Source organism: Artibeus jamaicensis, unplaced genomic scaffold, assembly GCF_021234435.1.
Source record: "Artibeus jamaicensis isolate MK-2021 breed Jamaican fruit bat unplaced genomic scaffold, CSHL_Jam_final scaffold_614, whole genome shotgun sequence".
Lineage (NCBI taxonomy): Eukaryota > Metazoa > Chordata > Mammalia > Chiroptera > Phyllostomidae > Artibeus > Artibeus jamaicensis.
The window spans coordinates 1,578,038-1,593,018 of NW_026522050.1; the positions used below are offsets into that span (position 1 = coordinate 1,578,038).

At 55.5% G+C, this 14,981-nt stretch overlaps 1 protein-coding gene across 1 annotated transcript; it reads left to right on the plus strand.

The window, feature by feature from the left end:
• Positions 1-3,157: 3,157 nt before the first annotated feature.
• On the plus strand, positions 3,158-14,928 carry PYGM (glycogen phosphorylase, muscle associated). The gene is made up of 20 exons (XM_037146511.2): positions 3,158-3,450; positions 4,510-4,611; positions 4,705-4,783; positions 4,868-4,971; positions 5,341-5,472; positions 6,606-6,717; positions 6,806-6,888; positions 7,285-7,428; positions 7,762-7,854; positions 8,095-8,241; positions 8,402-8,565; positions 8,865-8,979; positions 9,504-9,605; positions 9,938-10,085; positions 10,399-10,457; positions 10,584-10,725; positions 11,081-11,288; positions 13,980-14,114; positions 14,323-14,389; positions 14,511-14,928. Exons 1-20 carry the CDS (start codon positions 3,208-3,210, stop codon positions 14,658-14,660), a joined length of 2,529 nt encoding a protein of 842 aa, XP_037002406.1. The 5' UTR covers positions 3,158-3,207; the 3' UTR covers positions 14,661-14,928.
• The last annotated feature ends 53 nt before the right edge of the window (positions 14,929-14,981 follow it).

The window sequence follows — 14,981 nt, forward strand, 5'->3', positions numbered from 1 at the left end:
GCGCTATGTGGGTTTTAGAAATAAAATCAATAAATGACTTAACCACAGCCCAGCATCTCTTCTGTCTCTCTCCCTTTCTCCCCTGGGGCCAGCTCCATTCCTGTGCGTGCTCCCTCTTTGCTCCTTGCCATCAGCTTTTAAGGTTTTGGAGAGTAATAAAGTGCCTGACTGAAGGCATCAGTCTTGGGCCTTTCTCTGGGTGGCTTGAGACCCTGAAATTGAGGAGAGACAGCAGGGAGGCTTGGCCCTCAGAATGGCAGCAAGATGCCTGCTTTTGTAGCAGAATGGGGAGCACTTCACCCACCTGGACACACCCAGGGTGGGAAAAGGCCTCTGCTGGACCCAGTTACAGAGGACCAGGCACCCCCTTCTCCAGTTGTGCTCTTGGCTACAGTGTCTCCCCACCTGGGAGAGCTTGTGCTCAGAGCGCCAGTTGGGAAAGGTCAGCATTAGGGCTCTGTTACCGAGACCCAGCCAAGCGTCCTGCAGAAACCCAAGGTTGGTCTGGGGAAGGAGGCAGGATTTCTGGTGAGAAATCTAGTCAGACATAAACAGCCTTGAGTTAGTTCAGCTCCTTGGAGCTAACGTGTGCTTTCAGGATTCCTTAAAATAAATGTTCGATTCCCAGTCAGGGCACATACCCGGGTTGCAGGTCGGTTCCCTGCAGACCACTTCCCAGCAGGGGATGCATGAAAGGCAACCATACATTGATGTTTCTCTCCCTCTCTCCTTCCCTTCCCCTCTAAAGATAAATAAATAAAATCTTAAAAAAAATGCACATGCAACACTAGGGAGTGATGATGAAATGGAGAACCTAGTGCAGGAGAAATAGGGCAGTTTGAACCTTCCACATGCCCTGCTGGGTTGGGACAGTGAAGGGGGAAGAGTTGGGGGTCACTGGCACAACAGAAGGCCAAGAGAACCCACGAGAAAAAACGAGTCAAAGTGCGTCTGTCCCCAGTAGAAACAGGATATGTCCTAGTTTGGCGAGTGCCTAAGTGCAGAGGAAGGATGAGAGCTGAATTGATAAGCAGGGAGAGGGCCTGGGGCCAAGTGCTGGAAAAGGACTGAGTGAATTAACTTAGGGAGCTGGATAAAAAGATGGGAGTGGTTTGTGGGGAGCAGGTCCATAGTGGCAGGAAGAGTCTTACAGGCAATTAGGGGTCAGTGCAAGGGTGTGTGGGGCCAGTGTGCAGCCCCCATTGGGGTGTGAGGGGACAGCTGCATAACTGGTGTGCCTCGCCCAGGGATGACTGCCAACCAGCCTCCTGAGCTCTGCCTGGCCCAGCCCTCCACGGAGGAGAGCTCAGGCCAAGCTGCCGGGCCCAGGGGCCTGGCAGAAGGTGGAGTGAAGCCTCTCAGAGGCACAGCCCGGGAGGCTGAGGATGGGAGCTGTGAAGGGACCAGAGTGCCCCTAGGCATTATTTATTTTATTTTAGTTTTTAACAATGTATAAAAGACTTCTAAAAGAAGACAGGTCTTTCCTTTCGGACCTTTTTCTTCCACTGTGAAGCATAGCGCTGTGGAAGACCCTCACAGGAAGGCTGTCTCGGGGTATGGGCAGAGGGGAGCTTGGGGATCAGAAAGCCTAGGTGGGACTTGACTTTGGCCCCCACACTGAGCTGTAATTACCGGACTGGGCCTGCTGTGGCTCAGAAAGTCCTCAGGGAAAAACTTGGCTTTCCCCGAACAGCCTCAGTAGCATTCTGCAGTTGTCCAGGCCTCTGACCTTCAGTCCTCAGACGAGAACACCAAGTTCCTCCCTCCACAGGCCCACTGCCCCAGGAGCTGGGTCCAGGCAGCCTTTGAAATAACACAAGACCTTGGGCTCTGCTTAAAGAAGAAAACAGGATCCGCAGTTGGCCTTCACAAGACTTAGAAATTTGATTTGAGTCCAAGGCTCAGAAAAGGAAAGCAACCTGCCTAAGGTTGCACAGCATAACAGTGCTGGAGCCAGGCCCTGAGCTGGCAATGGAGGGCAGCCAAAGCCTCCAAAGAAAGATGAATGGTGTAAAGTTCTGGGGTGCAGGGGCTCCCATTTTATGTGAGATCATAGCTGTGAACCTTGGACCACTAAGTCCCTGTCCAGTGGTGGTGCCAGGTGGGAGGAGTGAGTGGGAGAAGGCTTCCAATCACCTGGCAGCTGCCTCACAGGAAGACCTAATACTTTCCACAAATGTTATGGTGGGGGTTTGGGAGTATATTTCAGTTTCTCCTACCTCTGTGGGCCCATAGGACTACAGTTCCCAGGGACCCCTGCTGCAGCCTGTAGGGCCCTAGCCAAAGTTGGCCTGTAATCTGACCATCCCTCTCAAAAGGTCACTTCAGAGCTCCTTGAGGGACAGCAACAGGGGGAGCTCGGAGCAGATCAGTTTGGGTGGGGGTGGGGTGAGGGTAGTGGCCCTGCCTCAGGTAACATTCCCCCATTCCACCCCCTGAAACTCGGGGTCCTGGTATCCCTTTCTCAAGTCACCCAGTGTCCTACACTAGCTGCACTCTTCTGTTTGGGGCACACTGATCCTCAATCCTGGCCCTTCAGCCTGCAAGGGTGCACTTTTGCCACAACATGTGGCCTTCCCCCCAGAGTGCAGCTAATGAGAGCCCCTCAGTGTAGCCACTATGGAAACCTTAGCAGGGGCCATTCAGCCTGTGGTTTGCAGTGTCCGGGCAAATGTCAAGCAAACCAAGCTGCTCTGACGAAGGCTGGGCCTCCCGACACCTGCCCACTTGACAGCCCCCTCAGACTCTCCTACTTGAGAGCCCAGAATCCAGCCCACCTTTATTTATAACCCAGGAAAAGGGCCAGATCAAGGCAAGTCTTTAGCCAAAGTCACAGCCATCGGCTCCAGCAAGCCTTGGGCCTCTCAAGCCAGCACTCCACCTGCTGTATTTCATTTCTGTCCCTGCCGCAGAGGACGGAGACAGAAGACAGAAAACCCCCGTGTGCAAGGCCTGGAGGACATGGGCAGAGTAGGGCTGTGAATGAGCCAGGCTCTCCCTGCCTCTCTCTTCTCCTCCCCTCATCCCGAAATAGCTCCTGGGCTGTCAGGCCAAGACCCTCCCACCGCCCAGGGAGGCGGGGCATGCTGCCCAGAGTCCGGCTTTAAATCACCAGACGCCTGGAGATTTCCACTCCCTGGCTGGAGGGACCACGGAGGCCTCCTGTCTGCACATCCACCGGTCAGCCCAGCCCACCCTCCCACAGCCATGTCTCGGCCCCTGTCAGACCAGGAGAAGAGAAAGCAGATCAGTGTGCGAGGCCTGGCCGGCGTGGAGAATGTGACTGACTTGAAGAAGAACTTCAACCGGCACCTACATTTCACACTCGTAAAGGACCGCAATGTGGCCACCCCTCGAGATTACTACTTTGCGCTGGCCCACACTGTACGTGACCACCTCGTGGGCCGCTGGATCCGCACGCAGCAGCACTACTATGAGAAGGACCCCAAGGTGCTGACTGGGGCACCCAGGGCAAGGAAATGGGCTGGGGACCCTGCCAGGGGGCTGGGAGACCTTGACCCTCCCTGGGGTCAGTTTCCTGCGGCAAAATAAATGGTCACTCCAAATTCCTGAGGTTGGAGGATCCAGGGGTCTTAGGGGCAATGGGTGCTGGGGGAGCACAGGAAGAGGAACCTGAGGCAGGGCCAGGTCAGGGGGCTCAATTCAGGTGGGCTGGTTGCAAAGGCCCAGCACCCACTCAGAGAGTGGAGGGACTTCTGGGGCAGGGCCAGCAAGGCCCCAGAGGCCTGGGTTGGACCTGAAGTGGAGGACCTGGAGAACGGAACACTGCATCATCGCATGTGTGTGTGGTGTGCCTGGGTAGCAGGTGGTGCACAGCTGGGACAGTCGGGGCAGTGGGATCAAGTGTCTTGGGGTCAGCGGTAAATGTCAGCAACCTGACACTCCTGGGCAGGGGTGGGGGTGATACGACCCAGGCAACCAGGAGACCGGGCCCCAACAACATCCTGGGTCTCGGTGCCTCTCTGGGCCTTTCTTGGGGCTGAGGCTTGAGGACCAAGGGTAGCTGTGCACTGGAAGGACAGGAGGGGGCTGACTCTAGCTGTGAGTCATTGTATGACCTTGAGCAAATGACTTTCTCTCGGCTTGGCTTTCCCCTTTCAGGGAGCACTTGGAGGTATTTCTGACTCCCTGCTGGGCTGTTGGGAGGCTTGTTGGGATGGGAGGGGTCTCCCCCTCTTCCAAGCACCTCCACACCCAACATAGATATGGCCAGCCCCACTTTCCAGATGAGGAAACAGTTTTAGAAAGGAAAAGTGATTTGTCCAAAGGCAGAGGAAATGCTGGGGTCAGAACCTTCGCAGCTGGGTCCCCAAGCCTGAAATGGTGCAAGGGTAGGGAATGGACTCTGAAGTCCCAGCTGGGACACGCTGGGACACACCGGGACCTTGGAGTGGGGCAGGAGGTGCGCGAGGCCTTGGCCCAAGCTGGGCCTTCCTGAATGCTGGTTGGCAGCCCTGACCCCTCCCCCTGCACGCCTGTTTCTCGCAGAGGATCTACTACCTGTCTCTGGAGTTCTACATGGGCCGGACACTGCAAAACACCATGGTGAACCTGGCCTTGGAGAATGCCTGCGATGAGGCTGTCTACCAGGTGTGGGGGCTGGGTGCGAGGCAAGCCTTAGGGGCGAGGGGATTTTCCTGCTGGTCGGTGGCCCTGACTGCTGCCACAACCTGTCCCCTCTAGCTGGGCCTGGACATGGAGGAGCTGGAGGAAATCGAGGAAGACGCAGGGCTGGGCAATGGGGGCCTGGGCCGGCTGGCAGGTGAGTGGGGGTGGCAGGGCTCGGGGTGGGTGGAGGGTTCTTTGGTGCTGGGCCTGGGACACTGACCTCCCTGCACACCCCTAGCCTGCTTTCTGGATTCTATGGCAACACTGGGCCTGGCTGCCTATGGTTACGGGATCCGCTATGAGTTTGGGATTTTTAACCAGAAGATCTGCGGGGGCTGGCAGGTGAGCAACCTTGGGCCCTGACACTGTGGCGACCCGGTAATGAAGGGAGGGACTCCCATTCGGCTTTCTATCTCTGGATAGACCAGAACTAAGCCCAGTCTTGATGAAAAGCATCCTTGCCCCTGACTCCAAAGCCGGCTGGTCACTCCTGAAGCAGGTGGTTCACGCCTGTGGCATCTCTTGACCTCTCATACACATACCATGTCCCGTTGGATATCCCACCAGCCCAGAGCCCATCCCGGTGTCCTTAACTTACACCCCATATAGAGCATACCAGGGCCACTGCTCCTGCCCCACTTACTGCCCACAGTGGGGTGAGTCTGGGTCTGATGCTGCCTTCCTTTCCTCCCTGATCTGCCTGGAGCTCAGATGGAGGAGGCTGATGACTGGCTTCGCTACGGCAACCCCTGGGAGAAGGCCCGACCCGAGTTCACGCTGCCCGTGCACTTCTATGGCCGAGTGGAGCACACCAGCCAGGGGGCCAAGTGGGTGGACACGCAGGTGAAGACAAAGCCAGGGAATCGGGGAGGACCCAGCAAGGGAGAAGGGGAGGAGGAGGCTCCTGGAGGAAACAGGGAGATACAGGGAAAGAACCTGAGGCTACTGGACCCAGGGCCTCTTACAACAGAGGACACCGAGGCTCAGAGAGGTTAAGTCAGTTAACCAAGGCCACACAGCTGGAGGCTGGAGACAGTAGGGTCACAAGGGAGCTAGGCCAAGTATAGAGCGGAGGAGGAGGAGGAGAGAGGCTGCTCTGTCCACCAGGGCCCCTCCCCTGACTATGCTCCGTTTTACCCTGCAAGGCCTATCAGAAAGTAATTGTGGCAACCTGAGTCCCCACACATCTGAACTGGGGGCATGGTGGGGAAAAAAGCAGCAGGCCAGGAGGAGGCAGAGGGGAGGAAACGAAAAGCCTTGAGAGGGGATGGACTTGTTCCCGGTCACAGAGCAAGGGAGAGGGAGCCCTAAAGCCATGCCTGGTGCCTGGATTCCAGCTCAGCCAGGCCCCTGGCTGTGGCTGCAGGGCCATCGGCCTCCAGATGGCTGCAGAGAAACCTCTAGGCCTTCAGAACTGGGCATCTGTTCTGTTGTCATCCACGCTAAGGTCCAGCAGGAGCTTTGGCTGCCCACCTGGCTCTCCGCTCTTGGGACTGTCCCTTCCTTCTCTGAGCTACAGTTTCCACTCGACTCCAGTTGGGGCTACTTCATACTGAGGAGGGTGGAGTGGATATGCCCCCAGCCCCGTGGTAGCAGACAGTTGCTGTCAGCAATCACTAGTCACTGCTAATTAGCTTTGTGGACAACAGGCATAAGCTCCTTGGGTGGGCTTGACCTCTGTGATTCCTCCTCCAGCCAGGCCCCAGGTCCTCCAGCCCTTTTCTGAGCCCAGAGTGTCCGCAGGGTTGCATTCAAACTAGATGGGCTCGCTCATCCCCATCCTTGCAGAGTGGCCACTGACAAAGCATCAGCTTGGTCTCTGGGCCCATCACTGCCTCCTCCTCCCATAGTCCTTACACCAGCCTGGCAAGGCCGGCTGGGGTGGAGATGATCCTGGGGCTGTCCTCTCTTTATGGATCAGGGCCAGAGAGGTGGCAGGTACCCAGCTCTTGATGCCACACTGTCCGTCCCTGCAGGTGGTGCTGGCCATGCCGTACGACACGCCTGTGCCTGGCTACCGCAACAACATCGTCAACACCATGCGCCTGTGGTCTGCCAAGGCCCCCAATGACTTCAACCTCAAGGACTGTGAGTTCGGCTGCCTGCAGTCAGCAGTCCCCGCCCCCCACCCCGTGCTGGGCCCGAGCCTGACCCTGTCCCCACTTCTGTCCCCCAGTCAACATTGGTGGCTATATCCAGGCTGTGCTGGACCGTAACCTGGCTGAAAACATCTCTCGTGTCCTGTATCCCAACGACAACGTATGTCCCCCCTGGGCTGCCAGCAGGAAGCCTGTGTGCCTGAGAGAAGGCAGGAGAGGGGGACAGCCAGGACACATGCCTGGTCCCTGTGTGTCCTGTTTGTCCCCCCCTGGTTAAGTGGGAGGATGGCTGAGTCCCGGGGCACAGCAGGTTTTGGTGGGGACTGTGGAGAAGCTGTTCCCTGATCCTTGTATGTATGTCCTGCTTCTGACGCTGTCACCGTTGTCACTTGTTGGTGGGGCAAAGACCCCTGGCTCCTAGACATGGGGCCAGTTCAGGACTCGCGGGTCTCAGCATCTGTGGGTTCTCTCCCAGCCACAGCCACAGCCACAGTTTTGTTAGGTCCTGACATCACAAGTAGCTCCTTGACTTTGCTCTGCCTTACACTGTCTCCAGTTCTTTGAGGGGAAGGAGCTGCGGCTGAAGCAGGAGTACTTTGTAGTGGCCGCTACGCTCCAGGACATCATCCGCCGCTTCAAGTCCTCCAAGTTTGGCTGCCGGGATGCCGTGCGCACGACCTTTGATGCCTTCCCGGATAAGGTACCGGGCCGCAGCGAGGGCTGCCCTGTCCACCTGCTGTAAGGTGTGCCACACTCTTCCCTGCAGCCTCCTCCGCTCATTTTATAGATGAGCAAGTGGAGGCTGGCAGCGGGGTGTGCATGTGAGGGTGACCTGCTGTGGATCCTCAATGCACAGAACCGGGCTCCCTCCTGCTCCGACCCCAAAGCTGCTCCCATGGGAGCCTCTACCCCTAGCTCAGCCCTAGAACCACACTGGGCCCCTGGAGGGGACTCTGAAGGGACAAAGGACAGTGGCCTTAAGCCTTGGTGTGGAGCCCAGACTGACTCTCTGCTTGCCCCCCTCCGCCAACAGGTGGCCATCCAGCTCAATGACACCCACCCCTCGCTGGCCATCCCAGAGCTGATGAGGATTCTGGTGGACCTGGAGCAGCTGGACTGGGACAAGGTGGGCTTCTAGACCCTTGCACCCCCATCTAACCTTCTCTGCCTCAGGGTTCCCTTCCCAGGCTGGGGAGTGAAAGATGTGAGTGGATCCCCCACTAAACAGATGGCAGCGGGAGGTCTGGAGGGTGGGTGTCCTGGAACCTGGCCCCGCAGTGGCAGGGCCGGGCCCCTGGCTGCACAGTGCCTGTGGGCAGCCCCAGGGCTTAGGCCCTGGGGTCTTGATTCTTCATTCCTTTGCCAGGCGTGGGACTTGACAGTGAGGACCTGCGCCTACACCAACCACACAGTGCTGCCTGAGGCCCTGGAGCGCTGGCCGGTGCACCTCATGGAGACGCTGCTGCCGCGGCATCTCCAGATCATCTATGAAATCAACCAGCGCTTCCTTAACGTGAGTGGAGGCCGCGTGGGCAGCCCGGGCCGAGACACTAACGCTAACGGGGTAGGGCTCTGGGCGGGGCTCTGGGCGGGGCTCTGGGTGGAGCTCTGAGGATACGGGGCTGGGAACTCGGTTCCTGCATCCAGTTCTAGCTCTGGGTTCTCTGGCACAGCGTGTGGCAGCCACGTTCCCAGGGGATGTAGACCGGCTGCGGCGCATGTCGCTTGTGGAAGAGGACGCGGTGAAGCGCATCAACATGGCACACCTGTGCATCGCTGGGTCTCACGCCGTCAATGGCGTGGCTCGCATCCACTCCGAGATCCTCAAGAAGACCATGTGAGCCTCCAAGTCTCCTGCTAGGCCCACCACCTCTAGACCTCTGTCACCGCCAGGCCCACCCCCTCACTGCACAGCACAGCTGGCCCTTCCACAGGCGGTTTCTCTGTAACGAGCAGGGTCTGGTCCTGTCCCCTGGCGACCCCCCTCTTGCACACAGCAGCACCCCTCACCCACAGGCCTTTTTCAACAAGAAACCTGGATGTTTCTTGTTGAAAACCCCCAGAACACCCCCAGAAGGAGGTCTTGATCCCACAGGGGTGAGTGGTGACCCCCCCACCCCAACTCCGTTTTTTCAGCTTCAAGGATTTCTACGAGCTGGAGCCTCATAAGTTCCAGAATAAAACCAACGGCATCACCCCTCGGCGCTGGCTGGTTATGTGTAACCCTGGGCTGGCAGAAGTCATTGCTGAGGTGAGAGGTCATTGTATGGCCAGTAGGGGTCAGCACATGTCACTTTGGGGATCAGGGGATCAGCTGGGTACAGTCATGTTGGCGTTTACTACAGGTGCCCAGTGGAGGGAGGGCTGACACCTTTGTTGCACCTTGTTCCTAAGCCTTGCGTGCACTGGAGGGAGGGAAACTGTTTCCTACTTGCCTGAGGATGCCCTACGGGCTGTAGAGGCCCTGCTTTGAAGGTCAACCTGGAGGAGTTTCCGATCTAACAGAGGGGTCATCAATAGATTACATCGGAAGTGAGACTGGAAGGGGACAGAGATTGGGGGTTGGGCTGTGAGGTCATTGCCTGTATGAGGAAAAGCCAGGGGAAAGCCCGCTGGGGTCAGGTCAGGGTCGGGAGGGGAGGAAGATGCACGTTTGCAGGTCACGCCCCAGCTGGGAAGCTGGAGCAGAGGAGCTGCGTGGCGCTCAGCTGACCTGGAAAGGGACCTCTCTGTCAGAGGAGGGGGGTGGGCCTGCTGAGAGCCGTCTTCCCACAGCGCATCGGGGAGGATTACATCTCAGATCTGGACCAGCTGCGCAAACTGCTCCCCTACGTAAATGACGAAGCCTTTATCCGGGACGTGGCCAAAGTGAAGCAGGTAAGGAGCACTGCAACCTGGGACCCTGGTGCCAGGCCTGCAGCGGAGACTGCTGGAGGCCCAGAAGGCCCGGTCAGGAATGGCCAATAAGCTCCCAGCTCCTGCAACCTCAGGCCACCGGTAGCAGTTGTGTGGAGTCCGTGGTGGGAAAGCATCATCGGACCTCACTGGAAGACTGCTGACACTGATTAGCAATGTCTGCCCTGGTGTAGGAGTGGATGAAGGTGGCATGTGAGCCCTGTGTCCCCTCCCTTCCTGGGAAAGAAATGAGACTGTAGGATCGCCTGAGGCTGAGGCCTGTTGGTGAGCTCTCCCCCCTCCCCTGCCTTCAGGAAAACAAGCTGAAGTTCTCTGCTTATCTAGAGAAGGAATACAAAGTCCGTATCAACCCCAACTCACTCTTCGACGTCCAGGTGAAGCGGATTCACGAATACAAACGCCAGCTCCTCAACTGCCTCCACATCATCACCCTGTACAACCGTGAGTGGCAGGGACCCACTTCGTCACCTGGTTCTCTCCTCCATGTACCTCCCAGTGTACTGCATGCTTCCGAGTCAACAGTTCCTTTAGCCTCGGGACAATTCTTGGGACATAGAATTATTCCCATTCCATTTTACAGATGGGCAAACTGAGACTCAGAGAAGGGGAAGGGACAGAGATGAGGTCACATAGCAAGTGATTGCCCAAGTCAGGCCTCCTGTCTCCCAGCCTGGTCCCTGGCTGGGTGGACACTGTCAGGAGCTACTGCCCAGAGGAAAAACCTGGTCCATTTCATGCCTCTTCTTTTCCACAGGCATCAGGAAGGACCCCAATAAGTTTGTTGTGCCTCGCACTGTGATGATTGGGGGGAAGGTGAGAAGCTGGGCCATAGACCATGGCTCTGGTCTTTTGATGTCCAGGTTGAGGTCAGCCTTGGCTGGGTTGCAGAATGGGGGTACGGGGTTGGGCCATGGAGCTGACTCCAGACTGCCCCCACAGGCTGCCCCTGGGTACCACATGGCCAAGATGATCATCAAACTCATCACGTCCATTGGGGATGTGGTCAACCACGACCCGGTTGTGGGAGACCGACTCCGCGTGATCTTCCTGGAGAACTACAGAGTCTCACTGGCCGAGAAAGGTGGGGCGCCACCTGTGGGGACCCTAGAGAGGCTCTGATTAGTTCGGTGCCCAGAAGAGGTATTAGTCACCTCTCCTGGAGGTGCTTGCACTTTAAAGAAGAATCTGGAAAGGGCCATAATTGAACCATGAGGCTGTCCCCCTGATGGTAGATGGGGAATCCAGGTTAGACCCTAGAGGTTCAACAGTCACGGAGAAGGTGGGGGGTGAGAGGGAGACGCAGTTGTTGGAGCGTGGAGGGCTGCGGTGGGGGCAGTCTAAGTCTGGCTATGCCTAGGGCTAGCCTACCTCCAGCACCCCAGCTGGGGCGGGGCTTTTCCTAGAGCTGATCGTGTCCTCCTGCTGCTGCCCCACAGTGATCCCAGCCGCTGACCTCTCTGAGCAGATCTCCACTGCTGGCACCGAGGCCTCGGGCACTGGCAACATGAAGTTCATGCTCAATGGGGCCCTGACCATTGGCACCATGGATGGGGCCAATGTGGAGATGGCAGAAGAGGCAGGGGAGGAGAATTTCTTTATCTTCGGCATGCGGGAGGAGGACGTGGAGAAGCTTGACCAGAGAGGGTATGGGGGTCAAATGCTCTTAAGTTCACGGTCTGTGGGCAGGAGGCCCCAAGGTGTGGCTGTTGGAGGGTGGGGCTGGGAGCGAGAGGCATGCCCGGAAAGGCTAGTGCAGGCTGCACAAGGTCTTGGTTATGCCATCAGAATTCTGGAAAACTTTTGGGGTAACTTATAAAACCAAGTTTAATAATATGGGAAAAGGAAGAAGTAACACAGAACTGAATGAAAAGGAAGAGAAAATTATATCAGTCCTAAGAGAGAATATTATCTGTGGAATTGGAAGTAAGCTTAAATTCTTAGCTCCCTGGCAGCCATGGCAAAAAGGGAAATAGGAGTACAGTAATTAATTGTGCTTGTGGCCAGAAACTCAGTTATTTAGAGGAGATATTTCTCTAGCATTATTTTTTTAATATTTTATTTATTTATTTTTTAGAGAGAGGGGAAGGGAAGGAGAAAGAGTGGGAAACATTAATGTATGGTTGCCTCTCATGCACCCCCTTACTGGGGACCTGGCCTGCAACCCAGGCATGTGCCCTAACTAGGAATTGAACTGGTGACCCTTTGCTTCACAGGCCTGTGCTCAATCCACTGAGCTACACCAGCCAGGGCAGCATTATGTTTTTTAAAAAAGATTTTTATTTATTTACTTTTTAGAGAGAGAGGGGAAGGAAGGGAGAAAGAGAGGGAGAGAAACATCAGTGTGGGGTTGCATCTTGCACGCCCCCTACTGGGGATGTAGTGTGCAGCCCAGGCATGTAAGGGTACATGGGAATTGAACTGGTGACCCTTTGGTTTGCAGGCCAGTGTTCAATCCACTGAGCCACACCAGCCAGGGTGCACTATGGGTTTTTTTTTAAGATTTATTTTAAAATATGATTTTTTTCTTATCATGAAAGCATTAATGTTCATTAGTGGGAAAAAATACAAACCCATAAGAAATAAAATAACTGTCACACATAATTTCATCACCTAGACTCAAAGTCACGGTTTTCTTTTCCTTTTTTTAACTTAAAAAAAATATTTTATTTATTTATTTATTTTTAGAGAGAGGGGAAGGGAGGGAGAAAGAGAGGGAAACAATGTGTGGTTGCCTCTCACACGCCCCCTACTGGGAGCCTGGCCTGCAACCCAGGCATGTGCCTTAGACTGGCACTCGAACCAGCGGCTCCTCGGTTTGCAGGCAGGCACTGAATCCACTGAGCCACACCAGCCAGGGCTAAAATCACAGTTTTCTTTTTCTACATATATTTATATGTGTGTATGTATGTGTATATAGTGTTTAGAAGTTGGGAGTTTTATATATACAGTTTTGAATCCTGATATCTTATTTAACATTGGAGAGGCATTTCCATGTCATTAGTCTTCACTAACATTTAAGTGCTTGTGGGTGTTGGGATACGCTCCATCCTATGGACACACTCTAACTTATTTAACCACTCCATATGGTTGGACATTAAAGTTGGTTCCCTGAGTGATATAAATATCACTATCATGACCAGCCTTTTCATCTCTGTCCATGTGTCTGATTATTTCCTTAAGATAATTATTAGAAGGGAGTATTTCTGAGTCAAAAAGTATGAGTTCTTAAGGCTCTCGATACATATTGCCCAGGTGTTTTCTAGAAAGTTGGTGCATACCCCCACCAACAGGTCACACCCCCATCAACAGCTTGTAAGAGCTGGCATTCAATATTGAGAGGAAGTTCTCCTGGGAAGCCTGACTAGGAAGTAAGACCTGGTCCTTTGGACAGGAGGGAGATGGGAAATGTTTTGAGCAACGTTCAGCTCTAGGCTTCAGAAGGACAACTTTGGCCGCAGGATGGAGACTGGACTGGAGGGGGCAAAGTGTAGGTGGGGGACCAGTCTGGGGACTCACACCTCAATGCTGGGACAGTCACTTGCAGCAGGCCAGTGTTGTGGATGGGGAATGGGGACATTGCCCAGGAGGTGGCCTTGCTCTCTGGTTGGAAGAAGAGAGGGAAGGGAAGACATAAGAGTGACCTTGGGAGCAGTTTTGAATCTGGGTGTTCAAGAGAGAGAGATGGGTTGTGCTGCTACAGAAAGTGCAACACGGGAGGAAAGTGGGCGCTGGCCGCTGCATCGAGCTTGCTGAGTTTAAGGATACTCCTTAGGCCCTGGCTGCTGTGGCTCAGTGGATTGAGTGCTGGCCTGTGAACCAAAGGATCGCAGATTCGATTCCCAGTCAGGGCACATGCCTGGGTTGCAGGCCAGTTCCCAGCAGGGGATGCACAAGAGGCAACCATACATTGATGTTTCTCTCCCTCTCTCCTTCCCTTTCCCTCTAAAGACAAATAAGTAAAGTCTTAAAAAGTGATACTACTTAGGGTGTACCTGTCAACTCCCAGTAGAGCCTGAAGGCAAGGCCACATTTGGACTTGCGGTAGCGGAGGAGAAAGCCATGCATGGAGGAAACACACTGGTCAGGTGATGGTGCGGGGGCTCTGCTGCTTCCTTTTTGCCCACACTAGGCCTCAGTTTCCTCATCCTCATCCTCCTCAAGAGGGACAAAAGGCCAAGCACAGAAAGGAGAGGGCCTCCAGGGAAAGGAGCTCCAGTGGCAGCTGCAGGGAGGGCAGAAGCAGGCTGACCCTGGAGCTTAGGATTTCCGGGCTTTTCTTTGGAGGAAGAGCCAGGCCTCCCTTTCCTGGGTGCTGACCACAGCTCTTCCCTGCAGGTACAATGCCCAGGAGTATTATGATCGGATTCCCGAGCTTCGGCAGATCATCGAGCAGCTCAGCAGTGGCTTCTTCTCCCCCAAACAGCCTGACCTCTTCAAGGACATTGTCAACATGCTCATGCACCATGACCGGTGAGCTAGCCACTCAGGGAATCGGCCAGGTGGGGCTGCTGGGCTGTGCAGGGCTTGGCGTGTTAGGGAGGCTGGACAGGTGTCCTGGGCCGTTGAGGCTGGCTCCCTTGGAAGCGGCATCACTCTCCAGGTCCCCAGAAGTCCAGCAGGACAGGATGGGTTTGGCCCTTGACTTCATGGAACTCCCTGCCTGTCCATTCCCCTCCAGGTTCAAAGTCTTTGCGGATTATGAAGACTATATTAAATGCCAGGAGAAAGTCAGTGCGCTGTTCAAGGTAAGGAGGGGTCCTAGGTCAGGGGCTGGCAAGGCTCTGGTGGCCCTGGCTGGAATGGGGTGGGGTGGAAGCTGGGGACCCCACCTGCAGGATGAACCCAGAATTCCCTTTTGGCCTGTAGAACCCAAGAGAGTGGACGCGGATGGTGATCCGGAACATAGCCACCTCTGGCAAGTTCTCCAGTGACCGCACCATTGCCCAATATGCCCGGGAGATCTGGGGCGTCGAGCCTTCCCGCCAGCCTCTGCCCGCCCCCGATGAGATGATGTGAGCCTCCAGACCCGAGCCCAAACCTGCCGTCTGTGTGCAACCTCGTGGCCCAGCCCCAGCTCCTCATCCAGAGGGTGGGGTCCTGGAGTTAGATCTCTAAGCCTCTCCCTGAAACACTCATTTACCCCCAGCCTTGAAGTCACAGCGTCCAGTGTGACTGAGGACACTGCTCCCATCTTGTCTTCAGTCTTCCTGCTCCCTCCTATTTATGGGTCTGACCAACTGCACCCAACCCCCAATAAATTGATTCTCCTTGGGAGCCTCCTTAACTTCTCTGTTGGGAAATATTTTTAGCTCGGGCGGGTACAATAGCAGCTGCGCA